Here is a 22,290-nt window from a genome sequence, read left to right on the forward strand (position 1 = left end):
ATAACAGGGCATCAGCAGTTTTTTTTCCTCTAAATGCATATTTTCCCCTTTTCACCTGCAGTGTCTATTAATAAACAACAATATACCGCATATGCACCTTAGACACAAACAAAGGGGAAAATAAAATCAAATTTATATTTACAATTTCCGGCATACTGCCGGCTGCTTTAGCCTGTATCCATTCAGAAGAATATTCACTGTCCTGCACTCGTTTATGTCCAAACCATCTCCGTCCTCCCGTCCTCTCGCATCACCGGCCAGCGCCGTCCAGCACTCGGAGCAAGAAACTCAAAGAAATGCTGTCTTATCTGTCTTCTCGAGCCGTGTCTTCTTATGTCATCTCCCAAAAAACAAAAGATGCGGGAGTGACTCATGCGTTGATAAAAACAGACACAGCCCACACACGCAGTATCTATACCAGTCGGATAAAGTGTCGTCCTTGGACCAAACAAAAGCTTCAACTAGAACCGTGAGTCACCAACTGCACCAAAGAAAGGAGAACTGGCAAGCTCAAACGACTTTTTTAACCAATTCAAAAGTGCTTTATGGGCTGGTTTCAAATAAATGTTCCCATTGGGCGTTAAAACGTGTGCCAAAAAACAAGGCTTAAAGGAACAGGCCAACTTATACTGAGATATGTTCTCACCTGAGCTTAGACGAGTTGATGAGTGAGACCATTTGACCAGGCCCTGCAAGGCATTGTTCATATTAATGATTTCTTCTCTGTCAGAGTGAAAGGCCAGTGTGCCCAGTATGTGGCGAGGGGCTGGCATCGGTGAAGAAGGCAAATCTCGAGCGCCATTACACCTCGAAAACAAATTAATGCGCCTCGTTGTTTTGCCCAGAATGCAGCTTTCACAAGACTGACTCTGGCTGAATCCGAAACCCTTAAGTTGTTAAGAGGTCTGACGCCAAACCGGATGTGAGTCAGCGTCCGCCATGATAAGAAGCGTCCGAATTGGTCTGTCAGTTAGGAAGGAGTTAGGGAAAGGAGCCTCAATGCAAACTATCATAGCCACTTTAGCATAGGGACCTCTGATGCTAACTAACATTTGGATTTTTTTGCTTGTTTGCTTGTTCTCCTTACAAGTCTATATTTTGACACTATGTTGTTGCGTACGCAATACAGTAGGGGCGGCATGCGCTTTTGTTTGGCCTGCTGTCCGCCAATAACCTTAAAGAAGAAGTAAACCTCATAAAAGGTGAAGGATCAGGACATAGAAGCTACGTATTTGAGGTTTCAGACGCAGCTCCAAACTTGGAAAGCCAGTTTCTAGTAGCATCATTATCACAGCCAGCTCCAGCCAGCGCCTTATGTGAGTCTGACATGCACAGAAATGATGATCCTCCGCACTGTCAGTCCTACCTCAGTGTTGTATATATGCTAGACTGTTTGTTGCTAAATTATAAGGCCCTTGCAGTACTTTGGAAAATTTTATCTGGACCTTGGTGTGAAAAAGGTTCCCCACCCTTAACTCATTGACTGCCAATGACGTTTACAGACGTCAATTGGGTTTTTCAATGGGAACAGCTGCAGCAAAGCCTTGAGCATGGCTTTTTGGTCAGAAAACTGCATTTTGGGTGTTTTGGGTATTTTCTACGGACGATTACTAAAGAATGGAAAGAGGTGAAAACAAACTTTTTTTTAGATGAAAGAAGAGAGTCTAATCTTTCTTTTGGTGGGTTTCGTGTTGACATAGACCTAAAATAGACCAAAATGTTCTGTGGGTCTTGAAAAAACAGTCAAAATCCTGAAAAACCTCTGGCAGTGGGGAGCTCTCTGATTTGAAAATGGCTGGCAGTCAATGAGTTAACTATATTGTAAGCGTAATAACACCTTAGGAGCACTTTGACTTCACTATCACACTGGCCTATAGGTTGTAAGCTCTAAAGGCAGGAAGCTTTTAGATTTGAAAATGTGCTTGGTTAAGGCGGGGGTTAACAGGTTAAAAGCGGGTTTTAAGTGAACTGGATGTTCCCTGAATCAGCCTGGGAAAGGACATGAGTTTATCCCTTTGAGGACGATGAAGAAAACGAGGAACCAAAACACTCTCCCTCACTGACAGACCCGCTTCAGTCCCGGTTCAGCTCATCCCTGTCAACTTATAGTCCTTGTAGTCCTGGTTTAGTCCGTGAACGACCTGCACAAGTCATTCAGAAAGTCTCCAGAACACAAAGTTACTTCCATCACAATGTGACATTATGGAGGGCCGTGTAGGGTCTCATTTCCACCTCCGTCATTTATTACGGCGACACGGCGTCCGCGCGTTTCCTGGTTTTAATTAAAAGCCGTCACCTCGATCAGGAGCGGAGTAATGGGATTCAGGCGATGATGGGCACCTCATGCCGTCAGGACGCGTTGCTATTGTTAGACGGGGCCAAACACGGGGCGACACTGGAAATGATAGCGGTAATTTGTGCTGTTATGATTGATTTTGTCCTAATCGACTCACCGTAGGCTGTAATGCGATAATGCTGATAACATCTCACATGAAAAACCGTGAGATTGAAATATTCACTGAATTAATCTTCAGTTGAACCTTCTTCGGGATAGAGGCTAATGGAAACTATGAAACCCATCCTCGTCAAGGTCCTCACAGTCGAGATGTTCTTCATGCTTTATGTTATTTTTATCTACTCTATGTGGGAGATTGCTTTAGTTGCACTCCCATTGTGTACACCTGCTGCATGAATGAATGTGTGACAGGAAACTCTGCTCCATAGCCCATGAGAATAACGAAAAGACCCTGTACTCAATCTTTTGTTGGCATTATCTGTTTCAAAGTCACATCAGTCACTGGCTGCGTTTACATGGTCCAAGCAACCAGGTAACTGGAGAAATCAGATCTGATGCGTTTACATTCTCTTCAGAAATCAGAGAATCCAAAACTCCGAGTTCTACATGAGTCAGTGCAGATTTGGATTTTTAGAGCAATAGATACAGACGGCAACTCGTCATAGAAGGGAGCGTGGCTTTGCTGAGGGGGAAAATAGATAGATTTATCACACATAAATAAAGTCAAGTGTAAATCGGGCCCATATGGATAATTTATCACAGATTGTTTAGTAGAAGTGGAAAAAAACGGCAGTCATTAGCATTAGCACGACGTTAACATGTGACATCAGGTTAGCATTCTCCATTATTTATGTATTTATGGGCTGTTGAACCACTTTGCTCCTCTCCATGACTTTGTATCTTTATTTAGTAAAAAACTATATTCATAATTCAGCATTTGTTAAAGTAGTTTTTGAATAATTAGGGAAAGTTTAGATTTTTCTCCAAATTGTTTTCCCCCTTAACTGTTTTCAAACATGACCATATATGGGCGATTCCAGAGATGTCTGTATAGATACAGACGGCATCTCGTCATAGAAGGGGGCGTGGCCTCACTGAGGGGGAAAATAGAATCTTTTGGGAAACACAATTTTTCACTCATTTTAGCCATTTTCTGGCAAAATATAAACTTATTTATCACATACACATAAAGTCAAGTGTAAATCGGGCCCATATGGATATTTTCTCACAGCAGATTGTTCAGTAGAAGTGAAAAAACGGTAGTCGTAGCTAGCGCTAGATAACCGTTAGCATTAGCCCGATGCTAGCATGTAGCATCAAGTTTGCATGAATAAAAAAAAAAAAAATCTCCAGAAACTCATTGATAAATATTAAACATTAATATGAGGAAAATCCAAACCCACATGGGAAAATGAAATAATGGAAGTCTACATAACTTATAGTACACATTCTACTCTAACTTTCTAAAACAAGGTACTATGATATACTGTCTATTCTCATGTGCTTCAACTATACGTGCCTTGAAAGGTTTCCTGGCCCACCGCCGCTGGCATTCCCCTCTCTAATGCGTGTTTTGGCCCATTTGCGCAGAGAAGATGGTTCCCCTGCTGCTGACAGAGCTGACAGATGGGAGCCTGCGCTGCGACGCTTCAATGCCTTCCTTTCGCTCCCCTCTGCCTCCCGTCGCAGACCTGCAGGAGGAGGAGACGCGATCGATGCAGCCATTGTTTTAGGGACACATTTCATCGCAGAGGGCCAGGGCTGTGGAGCCGAGAGACGGGTCGTTCGTAAGCTCTGGGTGCGGAAAGAAAATCGAAGATAGATGAAGATTATCTGGTGCCGTTTGTGTTGGCTGTAGTTTAGGACTTTTGAGGTTCATTTGCGAAGAAAGAACAGCCTCAGAGGTCGGTGCCAGTGGATGACAAACATCTGTCTCCACCATGCAGTATGTTTCGACTTAAGTTTTGCTTGAACTTCTTACATGAAGTACTGGTTCAGTGTGAGTTCAGCATCAGGTCTGTATCCAGGTTAGACCGGGTTAAAACATGCTGTATCAGCCCAAAGTACAATGTTTCCACGAGGCACTAATTATAGCAATAAAGCAATAATAAAATCAGATGAAAATTCTTGACGAAATCTCTAGTGTGCATTGATACTTTACTTTGTTTAATAAAAATGTCATGAATTTCTGCCCATCATTTTGGATTCCAACTACCATCAGATTGACATTTCTTGAGAAGTAATGACATTGGTCTACTATTTTTACTGCATAAGGTCATTGAATATGCAAAACATATGGTCTGAAACACATTTACCTGCATTTTTGGTGAAATTGCCCACAACAAAATGTCTCAAGTGTCCTGTTGTGTCCATTTTGCTTTTGAATATCGAAATTTTCAGGAAGACAATTTTTTGGATTTGCGATATTTGACCGATGCCAACATCCACAGGGAAATGGCTGCAGAATTCTGAAATGTTTCTACATTACGTATCCAGCTTTTTAACCGTATACATTAAAAAATGTTTACTTTAATGTTAATCAGAGCTTTTGGGGGGGAGCATAGACAACACTTTCTTTATCCCAGTATTTGATGATTTGCATTAAGGTCAAGGTCAAGTCTATTTATAAAGCACAATAACAAAACAGTCATCACTGCCCGAAGATGCTCAGCTCATCTCGTGTTAAAAGCCTGTGCAAAAGGATGAGTCTTTAACAGAGTTTTGAAGCTCTCAAATGAAGTGGCCGGTCTAATGTTCAGAGGGAGGGAGTTCCACAGTTTAGGGCCTGTTTTATCTCCTTTACTTTTTAAATAAGATCTTGGACGATCCAGCAAACATTGGCCCGAGGATCGCGGAGCTCTGACAGGGGCAAAGGCAACAATTCAGATAAATAAGGCAGAGCCAGTTCATGGATGGATTTAAAAACAAGCAATAGAATTTTGAAGTCGATTCTAAAAGCAAAATATAAAGAATTACAATAATCTAAATCCATGCATGGTGATCAATGCATGGACAACCTGTTCAAACTGGTTTAAAAGGCAAGTAGCGCTTTACCTTACTTAGAAGCCTGAGTTGGGAAAAACCTTTTTTTGTAGTGTGTTGATCTGTTTTTCAAACTGAAATGAACTGTCAATGTGAAATCCAAGACTTTTGGTGGATAAACAGCAGTGAGACGTCTTTTTCTCATTCAAGTTGAGAAAATTCAGCGACATCCAGTCTTTGACCTCTTTAAGACATGTCCATAAGGAGCAGATGAGTTAGATTTAAGGCCCAAAGGCAAGTAGATCTGTACATCACCTGCAAAGCAATGAAACTGAATGTTGCATTTCTTTAAAAAGTTGAGCCCAATGGCAGCATGTACAATGAAAACAGAATTGGGCCTAAAATTGAGCCTCGGGGTACCCCGCAGGTTAGGGGGGGCTTTTCTGCAAGGTTAAAGAACCAAGGTTTACAGAAAAACACCTGTAGGAGCCACGGCGGCACGGTGGCGCAGCAAGAAGGTCCCGGGTTCGATTCCCACCTGGACGGGGCCTTTCTGTGTGGAGTTTGCATGTTCTCCCTGTGTCTGCGTAGGTTTCCTCCGGGTACTCCGGTTTCCACTAAAAACATGTACAATAGATTCCCCTCTGGGACCAGGACTCCCCTAAAAAAGAGATTCTTAATCTCAGTGGGACTATCCTGGTTAAATAAAGGTAAAATAAAAAAAACATAAAAAAAACATAAAGTGCGCTGTCACTCATGACTGGGTGGTGACGGGCGGGGTTCGAGGTCACGTGTTCACGGGCGGAGTTTTCATAAGGTGCTCACCTCTTTTTGTGAATGAAACCAGTAGTAGAGAGAGGGGGCCGGGGTCGCCGTAGTTTTTGTTGACAGCTCGTTTGTTTGATGCATCATTTCACCTGGATTACATGCAATACGTGTGCACTGTTACCATCTGCTTTGTATGTTAACCAAAGACACTCTTTTAATGAAATGCAACAAAACGCATTTGGCTGAAGTCTGTGCTTCTGTGCTATCCAAGCAGCGCGTCATACAAATAGACCGAACCCAAGGTTTCCCTCTCCAGCGACAATAGGGCTTTGAGCACCGTGCCACTCATCCCAACACATGATTCAAGACGGGATATTATAATATTATGGTCAACAATGTGAAAGGCTGTTAGATATAAAAGTGCGGTAAAGCATTACAACCTTTGTATTTGTGGAGGCGCTTTGTCGTCCAGGAATTACACATCGTGGTAGAGATGCAGCTACTGTAAGCATGAGGCGTGATGCAACTATATTAATCTCTTTAACTCGTTAGAAGTCATTGTATATAACGTAGACAGAGAGCATTATTCCTCCTGCATTGTCTTCAGAAAGGGGGTGAGGACGCTGTGCACCTGTTGTTTTGGCCGAGAGCAGAGCTGGCGGAGATCCACGCTGACAGCAGGGAGTGGAGCTGCCCAACCACAGGGATATTAATAAACTATGTGTGTTCCCTTTGTGTTTATGAAGAGTTAAATACAGGTTGTGCATGTGTCATAGCAGAGGTGTTTGATTACTGTGAACGTCAACATGAATGTGTTTGATTGAGAATCTGTTCTGGTCAGGATGCAGCGTAGTGTTGAAATGATTTCTTAAGCAAATAGTGTTGTGGTTTAGTGACACCCCTTTGGTGTGGCATGGACAGCGCCCCCCTCAGGTGTATGGATTACAGCTCAGGTTCGTCTGTGTTGACGGTCCCCGCTGTGGCCTGGAGCGTCTCACTTCTGTTTTTCTATCACTCCAAACGCCAATCAATATATTTCATTTTCTAGATTAAAAACAAAACGTCCTGGTGGGTTTGGATGAATGTCCCTGTGTCGGCAAGACTGTGGGCGATAACTCCATGTGAGGTTTACATTTGGAAACAAGACACATGCAGACACTTAGACTAGTATTATACAGTAATAGTGTGGTATATGCCAGGAAACTGTAGCCTAATTTTGATGGGCTGTTTACTTGTCTGTAGCTAAAGTCATCATGTTGATCAAAGAGGAAACTTTGGACCACAGAATAATCAATTTACTCGGTTTTATTCATACATTCATTGTACATTTGTCACATCAGTCAATCTGATTCTAGTTTTTATCTAAAAGTTCAGAGTATCACCACATGACATCAGCAGGTGGAACAGTTAAGTCTTGATATAGAACAAATAAAAGTAAAAAAGAAATCTTCACGCTTTAGTTCCATCCATCCATTTTCTTCCGCTTTATCCGGGGCCTGGTCGCGGGGGCAGCAGTCTCAGCAGAGATGCCCAGACTTCCCGATCCACACACCTCTCCCCCAGAACGGGGGGCCCCGAGGCGACACCAGGCCAGCTCGGAGACATAGTCCCACCAGTGTGTCCTGGGACTTCCACGAGGCCTTGTCCCAATAGGACATGCCTGGAACACCTCCCGCGTGAGGCGACCAGGAGGTATCTGGAACAGATGCCCGAGCCACCTCAGCTGCTCCTTTTGACGTGAAGGAGCAGCGACTCTACTCCGAGCTCCTCCCGGGTAGCTGAGCTCCTCACCCGATCTCGGAGGGTGCGCCCAGCCACCCTGCGAAGGAAACTCATTTCGGCCGCTTGTATCCGCGATCTTGTCCTTTCAGTCATTACCCAAATCTCAAGTGCCTCAAGTGGAGGAGTTCAAGTATCTCGCTTTAGTTCCATTTATCATTATCATTACAAGATTGTTAAAAGAATCTCAGAAATGGATTTTGAACATTTTATGCAGCCATAAACTCTAGAATTACCAACATGTACAGCAGATTAAAAATGTGTGGATTTGCCTCTAATCACAGTACAGCATTGCTTTGTTTATTATTGGTTTATAACACAACTACAGCAAACAAAGCTTTAGCGGCAAAATTCACACATTTCATGAAGTAATGGGCTGCACCTTTGCTCCGCTCTTCAATTTGGCTTTTCATCATCTGCATTTTCTTGACCTTCTGCTCATCTTTCACCTTGCCCAGCAGGTAGTCCAGATGGACGTAGGTGGACACTGCATCTGCATTCAGTGCGATCTTATCCAGCTGCTCAATGGCTCCAAAAGCTCCGTCGAGGCACTGGGCTTTGTCGTGCTCAATTCGTTTGGTTTGTTCTTGCAGGAGCCCCACCAGAGTGTGCTTGTACTTAGTCTCGCCCACAATCTCTTCATACTTCTTCCTCGTTTCTTTAACGGTCACCTTCACTTTTCTGGTCCTGGTCACATATCTCCACTTCCCATGGATGTGATGTTCCGCAGCACATTTTCCAGAACATACCGTGCACTTCCCTTTTCTCATGATCACACAGTTTGATGGTACAGCGCCCCAGTAGCACATATTATGGCAGGTCTCTAGGCAGTTGTTACAGATGAGAGCTCTGTTGAACCAGGAGCCGTCTATCTTTTCTTTATCCTTGTAAGTTTCACATCTTTCAAAGACATAGTTGGGGTTTGCAATTTCTTCTTGGAGTTTCTTCAATTGCTCGCTGTTCTTTGACACTGCCTTCTGATTGCTTTCAAGGTGTGTGACACGTTCTTGAAAGTTTTCAATGCAGGCTGTCAATCGTTTTGTCTCCTTCATCACCTCTGCCGTCGTCTCAAGAGACTGAGGTTGACTTTTTTCCAGAAATTCTGCAAACTCTTCCATACCATCTGCACTTGTTTCGAAAGCGTTTCGTTGAGCTCTTTCTGCATTCCTTGTCCGGCCGATCTGCTCCTTTTGGCGGTTGTTAAACAGGAAGTGGATTGGTTCATTTGACTCATTTTTGGCGTATTTTAGCTGAGCTTGTTCCAGACCTTGGAGAGCATTTTTTGGTTCCGCCCCATCTGAGTGAGTGAGCAGTGCCACGATGTTCTTCTCCATGTCTTTGCCAAAGATGGACGTGACTGAGTTGAAGATATAGGCCATTCTCTCATCAATTCTGTTCTCTGTTGCCTTCAGGACCAAGCCCACGACATTGATGGAGTCCACTCCCCCAGGGGCACAGAACAGTTCTTGGAGTTTCTTGGTGATAATCTCATCATATTCAATGCCTCTGGTGTCTCCGTATCCCGGTGTGTCGATGATGGTCAGGGAGTAAGGAACAGTTGTTCCTTCAAAGACTTCATAAACTGACACCTCAGAGGTCTGGCTCTCAGACTCAGGCCGGTCTTTCTCATCTGTGATGATCTCAAACCAGACTTTGCCTTCAAACTTCACCCCCATCACAAAGTTGACCATGGCGTTGATCAGAGTGGACTTCCCTGTTCCTGTTGCTCCCACCAGGAGGATGATTTTGTTTGGGTGTTTCGGATTACGCTTTCCCAGAGTAAATCTCTTCAGTTTAGATTCTTCATCTGACAGTTTGTCCAGATTGACTCTGTCTAGTTTCAGTTGATAACAGGCAGGAGGTCCTTCAGACAGTTTGGTGCTTTCTGTGATGTACTTTGAGAAATCATTGTTCCTATTGAATAAAAAGGAACATATTTTTGTGAATACATGTTTAGACATATTTTGAATAGAAGCAAACGTAACATCCCAAAAAGTTGACTTAGAATATTTATATAGTTAACCCTTTAACTCCCACCTGAACCGAGCACATTTTCTCCAGTTTGGCTTTACCCCAGTCCAAAAGCTTCTGGAAAAAAGCTTTGAAAATAGCAACAAAACTGAGGCGAAAACAATGATGGAAATGTGACAAAAAAGTAAGAAAACATTGACAAAAAAGTGACGAAAAATTGATGAAAAAGTGGCAAAAATGTCACAAAAATGCCACAAGAAATTGACAAGAAATTGACAAAAAATTGATGAAAAAATGACAAAAATGTGACAAAAAATGACCAAAATCTAACAGAAAATGACCAAAACCTAACAAAAAATGACCAAAATTTGATTAAAAAAAATTGACGAAAAAAATTTGACAAAAAAACGACAAAAAAATTACAAAAAATGACAAAAATGTTTCAAAAATGAGTTGAATACCCAACAAAAAAATTATATAAAAAAAATCTGATGTGAGGAAAAAGATCCTCTCGGTTCATGCCGGAGTTAAGAGGTTAATAATCCACACCGAAAACTCATGGTCAAACTCAAAGTTGACACACTTAAATGTGACACAGGCTGACTTAGACCAGGGATGAGCATTGTCAGGCACGGGGGCCAAATGTGGCCCTCAAGAATAGAACCTCCAGCCCCCAAGATGACATTAAGAAATATTATGGGTCGACCGATATGGGGGTTTCTAAGGCCGGAGACGATTTTTGGGGGGAGATTTTTATTGGGCGATGCCGACCACTCGACCGATATTTTTGACCAACCTGGCCCCGGATAAAGCGGAAGAAAATAGATGGATGGATACTTTAGGTGATTCAATCATAGTTTCAGTTCCAGCCTTGATTAGCTCCCATTAGCATTAGCATACTGTTGCTAGCTGTGGCATTTTCCCACCAGGGACGGGGCCTTTCTGTGTGGAGTTTGCATGTTCTCCCCGTGTCTGCGTAGGTTTCCTCCGGGCACTCCGGTTTCCCCTACCACTAAAAACATGTGCAATAGGCCAGGATGAATGATGTGTGTGAGTGAATGTATGGTGGTGGTCAGAGGGTCCGTTGGCGCAGTCATGTGCAGTCGCGAACTGAAGCTACAAACGTAGCTTTCCACCACCGAGTATGGAGTGAATGTACAATTGTCTCATGTAAAGCGCTTTGTGACTATGTCTGTGAAAGGCGCTATATAAATAAAGATCTTCTTCTTCTTCTTCTTCTTCAAAATGCATTGTGTAGATTAAAACCAACTCAGCGATTGAATTCTCCAGGTTTCGTGCTTCAAAATGGCATGAAAAATTGCTCCAATTGTGAGGTTGGTGTTTTGGCAATGACGGAAATTGTATCTCAGAGACGCAAACTATCCCTGGCCTGGAAAGCATAGATACAGACGGCACCTCGTGGCTTGACCCGAGGGGAAAATAGAATCTTCAGAGAAACACAATTTTTCACTCTTTTTTGCCGTCATTTATCACATAAATAAAGTCAAGTGTAAATCGGGCCCATATGGATATTTTCTCACAGCAGCTTGTTCAGTAGAAAGGAAAAAGCGGCAGTCGTAAGCTAGCGCTAGCTAACATTAGCATTAGCCCAATGCTAACATTCTCCGTCATTTATGTACATAAAGGCTGTTGAACCACTTTGCTCCTCTCCATGTCTTTGTATCTTTATTTAGTAGAAAACTATATTCATAATTCAGCATTTGTTAAAGTAGTTTATGAATAATTAGAGAAAGTTCAGATTTGTCTCCAAATTGTTTTCCCCTTAACTGTTTTCAAACATGACCATATATGGGCGATTCCAGAGATGCCGTCTGTATCTATTTCATCTGCACTTTATGATTCTATTCTGTAATTCTATTTTCACCGTCAATAAATATGTGTGCGATAAAATAATATGATTAAACATAAAGTTGACAAAAGGCACTCGTTACCACATACAATATTTGTATATGTGCACGTAACCGGCCACCGTTTTTCCACATTGAGATGTGTTCTTACCTGAGCTCAGACGAGTTGATACGTACCAGTCAGTTAAGAAATGTATATTTACACTTAGTCTTATTCTGTAAGTGGGGTCAGGATTGCATTAACATTCCCACCAGCTTTATTGAATCATTTTATAATGAAAACAAGGGACGTTTAATAACCTCTTACCACCCGCCAAAACCAAATGCATTCTCTCCTCTTTGCCATTGTCGTCACTTTTTACTTCCCTTTTGTGTTTTTGTCACTTTTTCATTACTTTTTTGATACATTTTTGTCACTTTTTTGTTGCTGTTTTGTCACATTTTTTGCTGGATTTTTGTCACTTTTTTGCTGGAATTTTGTCTTTTCTTTGCTGAATTTTTGTCACTTTTTTGCTGGATTTTTGTCATTTTATTTGCTGGATTTTTGCCTTTTTTTTGCTGGATTTGTGTCATTTTTTTGCTGGATTTTTGCCTTTTTTTGCTGGATTTTTGTCACTTTTTTGCTGGATTTTTGTCACTTTTTGCTGGATTTTGGTCACTTTTTGCTGGATTTTGGTCACTTTTTAGCGCTTTTTTGTTGCGTTTCATCCTCATTTTCTTCTCATTTTTTTGTCGCTGTTTTGAATAAGCTTTTAGATTTGGAGAATTTGGAGAACAGGAGAAAACATGGTGGGAGTAAAGAGGTTAAAAAAAACACAACTTTGAGCTGCTTTTACAGGCCCCGCACCAGTCAGTTCTTGTGCACTTTGACTCCGCTGCACTACGTTAAACTACACTATTGTAAAACTGTAATATGTAGTATACTTATGTGTTATCTTTATTCATTTGATTGCCTGTTTGATCAAAGTTTAGGTTATGTAATGATTTACTGTCCACGTCGGCCGATTTTAATCATTTCCTTAGTTGATGATAACGAGTGGATACTTTCACTTTTGTCTGTGTCAGGGGTCACCTTTAAACACGCCGTGCCAGTCGTTCAAGAGTCTTAGAGCAATCACTCAACAGCAGATGAACAATTATAATACAACTAATATGTCACCTCTCAGATTTGTCTGGCATTTGAGAGTCAAATTTTGCATAATGTCATACAAAGGTGTTTTGATGCGTGAAGCACAGTGATATCAGGCTGTGGTTGTTGCATAATGTTCTTGACCATTATAGCGACCCAGGCCCTTTACAAATGGCCGCGGGTCTCACCGTATCGGGACTACCATGCAGGGGGCCGCCATTGCTGCAGTAGCTCCATCTGGAGGTAGCAGAAAAGGCTGGTTTTGCACGAGAAAGCATTGATCTTTACACACGTTTTAACCCCTGAACTCCCACCTGAACCGAGCACATTTTCTCCAGTTTGGCTTTACCCCAATACAAAAGCTTTTGGAAAAAAAGGTGTGAAAATAGCAAGAAAACTGAGACGAAAACAATGATGGAAATGTGACAAAAAAGTGAGAAAACATTGACAAAAAAGTGACGAAAAATTGATGAAAAAGTGGCAAAAATGTCACAAAAATGTCACAAGAAATGGATGAAAAATTGATGAAAAAATGACAAAAATTTGACCAAGAAATGACAAAAAATTGATTAAAAAATGACAAAATGTGACAAAAAAATGTCAAAAATGTGACAAAAATTCAACAAATATCTGACAAAAAATCAACAAAAATGGGACAAAAAATAAACAAAAAAATGACAAAAAATGACAAAAATTCAACAAAAAATCAACAAAAAATCCCCCCCAAAAAATGATAAAAATTCAACAAAATCTCAACAAAAAAATGACAAAAATTCAACAAAAATGTGACAAAAACCCAACAAAAATGTAACCAAAATTAAAAAAATTAAACATACAAAAGGTGACACAACACAGCAACAACGCGAGGAAAAAGATCAGTTTTGTGGGTCTTAGCTTTCAAATGAGGTGTTACACAGACATATATAATGGCCAAAGAGGACAGGATGCATTTGGTTCAGTCGGGTGGTAGGGCCCAGTTCTCTCGGCTCAATCCATGCAGAAGTGAAAGTAAAAATCAGCTGTGCCGTGAGTTAACTTTCACTTTTAGACGCTCATACAGAGTCATGATAGAGCCTGGTTTGAATCTGTGAAGAGAAAGCTAAGTCTGAATATGCAAGGCGACTATTGCCGTTCACTGGCCTGACCAATCAGAGTGGTCACATGCCCCCCTCCCCTTCCCCCCAAACCGTTCCAGACCCCATGGCTGAAGTGGCCCGGGACTGGAGCGGTTTGGACCCCCCTTTGGGAGCGGAACGGTTCACTTTTGGCTGTCGAAACACCCCCGGTCCATCCCGGTCTGGCCCTGTCGAAAAGTCACTATAGAAATGGGCAAAGTGGCCCAGGCAGCCGCACCAGAGTTTGCCTCTCTGACGCGGTGAAGCACGTAAGCACTTTTTATTGCCGTGCATTATCTTTCAATTGCACTCAGTTTATCTCCACATGCCTTTGCCTGCTTTACTTTCTCTTTATCGCCCCCCTCCTCTCCCTGAACGTACTCCAGATAGTGCTGCGCTGATGTTGCAGCCTCCATTGTGTTGTTTGCAGCATCGTGTAATTCCCATCCCCACGGCCGCCGCCTAAATACCGATGTTAGAGTTTGATGAGCCCTTGTGGCGGCCCTGTTTTCTCCGGAGGTGCTGACGCTGATGCGTTGTGAGTAGAGCGCGTCACTGGCCTGTCCGCTCGGTGAAGCTTCGGTCCGTTCTCCACGCCGCGGTCGCCACACTCGCACCTTCTGCGGTTTGAGCGCGAGACGAGGCCCGGACGTGTCATCGCTCGTGTCAAAATATGAACTCCTGCATCACGGGGACACAACATGAACATGCAGTACTTTGTATACCTGCCATTGGCTTAAATGTGAGAGCAAAGGTTTGGTTAAGGTATATTTTGTTACATATGAGGCAGCATTAAAAGCAGTTGAGGAGCAGCTAGCTGGAGGATGAGCCTATTGTTCATGTTTTGGGTTGATAGGAAAACCGGAGCATCTACTTCGAACAGAACAGCCCCCTATGAAAAGTAATCGCCTAATAATAGGAGTGGTTTTGACTAGTTAAGATTTAGTTGGGCTTTTGACCTAGATTATTTCACTTTGCTGCTGTTCCTTATGAGTTATAGGCTCTCAAAAGTGTATTTGTCCCAATGAGAATTAAACATTGTTCATGTCCCAGCCGGTCCCGCTGTGGTGCGGGTCGGGACTCACTCGGCAGTAATTGTGTTATCGAGACCAAAACAAAGCCACATGTTTTTGTATTTATGGGCTGTTGAACCACTTTGCCCCTCTCCATGTCTTTGTATCTTTTATTCTTAGAAAACTATATTCATAATTCAGCATTTTCAAAGTAGTTTATGAATAATTAAAGTTTAGATATTTCTCCAAATTCTTTTCCCCCTTAACTGTTCAAATATGACCATATATGGGCGATTCCAGAGAGGCTGTATAGTTTAAAAACCTGTAAATTACATGGCAGTAACTATGGTAACTATGGCAAGTGTGGTAAGTGTGGTAACTGGTGAATTGCAGATGTGTTTGTCTTAGTTCTTGGTTAATATCTCAGTCTTTACTGGAGGAATCCACATGAAACAAAAACTGTCACAAAGTTCATGATCTCCTCTGTCGGCACATATGAACTAATGTACAATTGTTTTCTCCGAATAACGTCAAAAAGTGGTGACAATATGCGACAACATGAGTGTGATGTTGTCCAATAGGAAGGACTTTCAGACATAAAAATAATATCACAGGTTTGTGAATCCAATCACGATCAAATACTGAAGAGGAAAAACCCGCCCTCTATCTGACATTATGACATCATCACATTCTAAATCGCCACCTATTGTTTTCTCTGAAAGGCGTCCAAAAGTGGTGACAATATTCAAAAACATGAGCTTGATGTTGGCCAATAGGAAGGACTTTCAGACATAAAAATAATGTGTCGATGAGAAAAATGATTCATTTTGGAGATTTCTTACCAAAACTGTATTTCTCCCATAGAGTTGTATCGGCCCCTGCTCCACCTGACATTATGACATCATCACATTCTAAATCGTGAACGCCGCCTATTCTTAGCTGCACCGACTCCAGTGACCTCGCTGTGTCTTTCATTACTCCTTGGTCAGAATTCCTCGAGAGCCATTTTTGCTTCACTCACTGGGATTAATAATCGCACTTTTCTTTGCATAAACATTATTTCAGGTTTACATCCTTGATATTTTTCAGCTTCCTGATGATTTTAAATGTATCGTTTACATTCTTGCATCTCAACTCGAAGCGCTCACTTTGCAGTTCCTCATGAACAATGCTGATTCTTTTTTCTTTTTCTTTTTTTTTGACAAGTGGTTTCACCCCCGTCCCAATTATCACCGCAGTGAATCTCATTATATCTTTGAGCCGTCAGAGGGACTTGTTTGTGTCACGGTCGCTCTTTGTTGTGCGTCTGTGAAATAAATTAATTTTAACACACATCTGCATGAGAATATGTGTGTGTGTTTACACAGCTGCTCATATCAGTCCATTTCTCTCAGTGAAAGTGTTGTGCTGTGTTCGGCCAGCAGGAGGAGCTCCGTGCAGGGGCTTCCTGCAGCAGAACTCAGCTTCTCTGTTTATGCCCTGGCTTTAACCCAATGCATTTTCTCCAGTTCGGCTTTACCCAAATCTAAAAGCTTCTTGGCTGGAGAGTTTACAGCCAATAGGCCACAGTAACTCCTCATTTATGTCACATTTTGTCGTGTTTTCGTAGGTTTTTTGTTGCCTTTGTTGCTCTTTTGTAGCTTTTCCATCACTTTTTAGTCATGTTTTTGTCATGTGTTTATTGTTGTTTTCCTTGTTCCTATATTTCAAGAAGCTTTTACATTTGGGCAAAGTAAAACTGGAAGAAATGTGCTCAGTTCAGGTGGGGGTCAAGAGGTTAAAACTGCACAAATCAAATAAACAACAATAGTCTCGGAATCACACTGAACCTATTTTTCTTTCATCCACGTAACATAAATGCTTCACAAATTAAAGTTTCAACTGGACTTTTTGTTTTGATTTGATGTCGTGTCAATTAAGACGTTCTGTGTTGCCAGATAAGATGGTAAACCTCCCTTTGAGGCAACCCCCCTTTAGTCTAAGGGGGGAAAGTTGTTAGCTCTCAAACTTCTGAGGTATTGTTTTTAGCACAGCGCTGTAAGTAGTAGATACATTGTGCTTTAGTCCATCCGCCTGTTCCACTTTAACATCATGGCCTCTGTTAGAGAATTAACAAAGGTGTCCGAGAGGATAGATGAAGAAAAGGCATCAGTCTGGATGTCTTATACAGGAGATGTTTATTTACCATCGGTGCGGGACGCGGAGACATGAACTCGAGACATTGCGCTTGTCCGATCATTCAAGTCTGTCTGTGCTTCGACCGAAAAGGGATAAATATCCTCAGTGGCTGAGAGTGGACGCCTGAGCCCCACAGTCTAGGCAATTTAATGTTTTCCTCTAACAGCCTCCTTTACGCCCTTCTCAAACCACCTCTCCTCCCTGTCCCGTACATGGACAGTATAGGGCATCGTTGTTGATACATGCGCTTGTGTAGAGGCTGCTTGGTCTCTCCACACTGCACTGGACTGGATAGATACAGACGGAATCTCTGGAATCGCCCATATATGGTCATGTTTGAAAACAGTTAAGGGGAAAACAATTTTGAAAAAATGTAAATTTTCTCTAATTATTCAAAAACTACTGCAACAAATGCTGAATTATGGACATAGTTTCTACTAAATAATGATACAAAGACATGGGGAGGAGCAAAGTGGTTCAACAGCCCATAAATACATGAATAACGGAGAATGCTAACTTGATGCTACATGGTAGCATTGGGCTAATGCTAACGGTTAGCTAGCGCTTCTACTGAACAATCTGCTGTGAGAAAATATCCATATGGGCCCGATTTACACTTGATTTTATTTATATGTGATAAATAAGTTGATATTCCACCAGAAAATGGCTAAAAGAGTGGAAAATTGTGTTTCTCTGAAGATTCTATTTTCCCCCTCGGCGAAGCCACGCCCCCTTTTATGACGAGATGCTGTCTGTATCTATACACATTACTGCGGAGGCGTTTTGGATTCTTGTCTTTAGGATGGACCAACCGCTGTCTGAGCGCGGACATAGGCTTAAAATATACAGGGAGCCTAAATCATAGTCAGCGTTTGGATTGAATAGACATTTCCTTTAAAAAATGTATCTGTGACTTTTTACCTCCTTAACCCCCACATGAACCGAGCACATTTCCTCCTGTTTGCCATTGTCCAAATCGAAAAGTTTCTAGAAAAAAGTGTCAAAATAGCAACAAAAACAGAAGAACAAAAATCAGATGGAAAAGAGTGTGGAAAAAGTGATGACAACACGGTGAGGGTCTTAGCTTTCAAATAAAGCATTGGCGAGAAGCTTTCAAATTTGGGTAAAGCCAAACTGGATAAAATGTGCTTGGTTAAGGCTGGGGTGGTAAGGGCATTTTCAAAGGCGAAAAAAAGTCATTTAAAGGGAAAAGGTGCAAGTTAGCCATTTTATACTCACTACTGCCACCTCAGGTCATACGCATAACTGCACCTTCTATATTAAGCTCGTGCATGATGGCACTTTTTTGAGTGACAGGATTTTAGAAGCAGTTGTGGTGAACAGGTCTGAGCTCATTCTACACATTAGGACATTGTTGGAACATGTAGGGGGAGGAACATACTTAGTTTTAACATTTATAAACTCCGTGTAGTCCCTTTAAGTAAGTTTGGAAGTTAAGGGTTAAGAGGTTAAACTGATTTGTACTTTGACTACTTTTCTACAACAAATACTTTCGCTAAAATTTGACTGAGAAACTTTTACGTTGTACTTTGACCATGGCTGATGATAATGAAATAATGCCTTGAATATAAAAACAAAAAACAAAAGTGTGCTTGTTTTTCCCTCAGCACCCTGGAGACGACCTTCGACACCACGGTGACCACGGAGGTGAACGGCCGCTCCCAGCTGGCCCTCTCCTCCCGGCCCTGCCCCTCCATGTCCTGGAGGCTGGGACAGACCCAGACGCCCAGGCTGCAGGCCGGGGACGCGCCCTCCATGCCCAGCGGGTACAGCGTGCCGCGGGGCAGCTCCACCACCAGCAGTGCGGCCACCGGGGGGCGCTACAGCGGGCACTCCGACCCATCCAGGTCAGGGCAAAACGCCAGACTGTAAAATAATAACAGCTATGTCTGACTTTGTGTGGTTCCCAACCTTTTTAGTCTCGCATATCCTTTCAGTCTTTCATTTCTACTCAGTGTAACCCCAGACTCTAAGGTTTTGTTTTGTTTATTTATTAGGATCCCCGTTAGCCAGAGCAAAGTGGTCCGTAGAAAATTATACAAAGATAAACAAAGTCCTGGACTTAAAAATACATAACTAACCATTGTCAACATTATTATAATGCAATGTACCAGCAATATAAAAGATGACCTGGGGTTTTCTAACAGGCAAGATGTTACAATCCCATGAATAAAATAAGGCGTTATAAAAACATAAGTAAATCACAAAGGCACAGACTTCACTCTGGAACAGCTTTAAATTCATGTCTAACCTAAGTTTTATGGAGCAATTTGTTCAACAGAATAAACTTTTTCAGGAAGTAGATTCCATTCGTACATTCCTCTGTAAGCAAATGTTCTTTTCATGTGATTTGTCGCTACTTTAGGTAAGACAAACATGTCTAGTTGCATAGTTGTGTATGTTCAAGCTGAGTTTTAGTGACAGAAACATTTGTGAACAAACTTAGTACTGAATATAGAAGTCTATCCTGTACTTATAGCCAGTTTAGTTCCTGATACATTAATTTAGTGCTGGTATAACAGCCACAATAAGTACCTGATCAGAAGTTTAATGAGTGCTTTACTTGTATAGCGCCTTTCACAGACACAGAGCCCACCTGGGGATTGAACCCGGGACCTTTATCTAGATGTGAAGTATGAGCACTAACCGGAGTTTATATATGTTAAAACTAAGTATTTTCCTCCCCCTACATGTTCCTCCATGTCCTCATGTGTAGAATGAGCTCTGTTCACCACAACTGCCTCTAAAATCCTGCACTGTCACTCAGAAAGTTGTTACTTCGGGTCTGAAGTGCCGTCATGCACGAGCTTAATATAGAAGCTGCAGTTACACGTATACCATTAAGAATGACTGGGAGAGAGTTGATATTAACCAGATGCTGTGCAAAAGTAGGCCACTCTCTGGTGGGCCAAATGGAATTGTGGGCCCCACTTTGGGCACAACCGGTCTAGTCTCTTTAAGAAGGTTCCAAGCAGAACTTGAAAAAACTGAGTACGCGTTTTCTTGAAAACAAACATTGAACTGAAATAGGCGTTTTTTTGCAGCTGATCAAAAGTTTCAGGCCAAATCTCTGCAGAAATGTGGATTCAGTGACGTTTTCTGTTGGGTTTTCACAATGTCAAGACGTCCTGATGCTAATGACAAAAAAACGTTTTATTTTTATTATTTTTAGCTTGTTTGGGTTGTTGAGCTGCATAAGCCTCTCGCGCCGTCGCTGCTGAGGTCAGACGCAGTAAGTGGAAGAGCCAAAAAAGATGTCACCAGCGCTGAGTCCAAAACGGCCAAAAACTGTGTCATTAAGCAGAGGAATAGACACAGACAGCATCTTTGGAATTGCCCATATATGGTCATGTTTGAAGCAGCCAGAAGAGGAAAACAAAGAAAGGAAATAAACCAAAACTTTCTCCCATTTCTCCACCATTACTTTAACAAATGCTGATCAGAGACATGAAGAGGAGCAAAGTGGTTTAACACCCCATAGATACTAAAAAAACAACAACAATGCTAACCAAGTCTAACATTAGCTTTGTGCTACATATGCTAACATTAGCAACGAGTGCTGTTTTTTGCTTCTAAAGAACGATTTGCAGTAACACGACACGATTTTGGCTTAACTTTATATGATAAATGTTTATAGTCCATAGTAGTTTGGGATTTTCAACAAAATAATGCAGTAGTTAAACTGTAAATATTCCCGCTTACCACTAATTTACCATTCACCGTGGAAAGCTGCGTTGTTTGTCTCATTGTAAAGGGAATGTAAAGTTCCTTTGCTTCCATTACCGCGGCAGCCTCTCCTTTTGTTCCGCGTTCCAAGTCTGCGCATGTTTCCTCTGCCGTGAAAGAAAGAACTCAATGCATTACATTTTTCCTCTCAGACCTTGAGCTCGAGCTCCCATTGACAGATTATGGAGACGACTGCTGGCATGAAAGAAAGCCATGTTTGCTGCGGCCTTCGTTCACTCAGCGGCAAAACAACCTTGAACTAATGGAAGCAGAGGGAAAACATCATCACTCCACTGTGGCCTGTGAAGTCATTGCTACAAGTTATTACTGTATAGACTTAGCATGTTTTTTTTTTTTTTTATTGCTTTGACACATTATTCATACTTGACCTACAGTGCGCTGAATGACAAAAAAACACGACAAAACGCTTACAAAACTGACCTAGAGGCTGCAAGAGGTCATTAGCGCCACTGCAGATGTCGTAGCATGTTGCGCTTTTTTACTTGTTTACTTACTTTTAATTGTCCGTGAGAGTAAATGCTACGCTGAGAGAAAAGACAAAGGGACAGAGGGATATTGTTCATCCAATTACACAATGGAGATACTTTTTCTCACTCAAGCTTGGCTGTAAATACTGTTTAAAGAGTAACTAAACACCAAATCCACTTTTTTTTGCTGATAAACGGTTTAAATGGTTGTTGAATAGAGTTAGCTACATGTCCCAGTCAATATGTTGACATTTGGTGCAAACTTGTTCAAAATCTCACTTTAGTGTCTAAAACCGCAGGGTTAGCGCCCCCTACTGGTTTCACGCAGCAACTACATTTGCTATTTTGTGGTTGGAGGAGAGTGTGTCCACGGCGTCCAGAAAACGTCATCAGTTCTGCCCGTGGTTCTGCCTCTGTGCCTCTGTGGCCCCGCCCACTCACGCCTCCGCCTCCGTCACGTAGCAACCAGGACACGCGTCGTGCACACACCGCCTGAGCTCATAAGTCAAACCAGTAGATGGCGCCCCTGCGATGCTCTCTCTCTGTTCGCAGTCACTGACAGCGAGCGAGTCGTCTAGCGGCAGCGATGTTTTTTTTTTTTCGTAGGATAGTTGCTACTAGTGATGCGCGGGTTGCTGGTTCCACCGTCGTCTTTACAGCAGGTTTTTGGTGTAAATATACGTCGGATTTTCATAAAACAAGCAGCGTTTTGCAGCTTGTTATCCAGAGAACGCTTTTGTGGAGCTCATGTCTCCTGTTTTCCACCGTATGTGCGACTGTGTGTGACTTCGCGTTAGGCCGACCTCTGCTCTCTTCCTCTCTCCCTCTTGCCCAGCGCTCTTCAGAGGGAGAGAGAGAGAGAGAGAGAGAGCGCGATGACACGCCGGTGCTGTTCATACGGATCATATTTGTAATATTTAATGGTTGCGGAGCGGGGCGGGTTGTAAAAATAGAAC

The 22,290-nt window shown here is 42.2% G+C and overlaps 2 protein-coding genes across 11 annotated transcripts in view; one reads left to right on the top strand and one right to left on the bottom strand.

The window, feature by feature from the left end:
* The window catches only part of nav3 (neuron navigator 3), a 541,592-nt gene that overhangs the window by 400,471 nt on the left and 118,831 nt on the right, over positions 1–22,290 (top strand). For all 10 annotated transcript variants that reach the window (XM_079582525.1, XM_079582518.1, XM_079582523.1 and 7 more), the window contains one exon: positions 18,728–18,967. In XM_079582525.1, the coding sequence (XP_079438651.1) occupies positions 18,728–18,967 (240 nt within the window). The remainder of the gene's footprint in view (positions 1–18,727; positions 18,968–22,290) is intronic.
* LOC306959910 (uncharacterized protein) lies at positions 6,630–14,566 on the bottom strand (the record flags this gene model as incomplete). Its single annotated transcript, XM_079552165.1, has 3 exons — positions 6,630–6,736; positions 8,208–9,739; positions 14,436–14,566. 3 exons carry the CDS (start codon positions 14,564–14,566, stop codon positions 6,630–6,632), a joined length of 1,770 nt encoding a protein of 589 aa, XP_079408291.1.

The sequence above is a fragment of the Gobius niger genome (genome assembly GCF_951799975.1).
Source record: "Gobius niger genome assembly, chromosome: 2".
NCBI classification, from domain to species: Eukaryota; Metazoa; Chordata; class Actinopteri; order Gobiiformes; family Gobiidae; genus Gobius; species Gobius niger.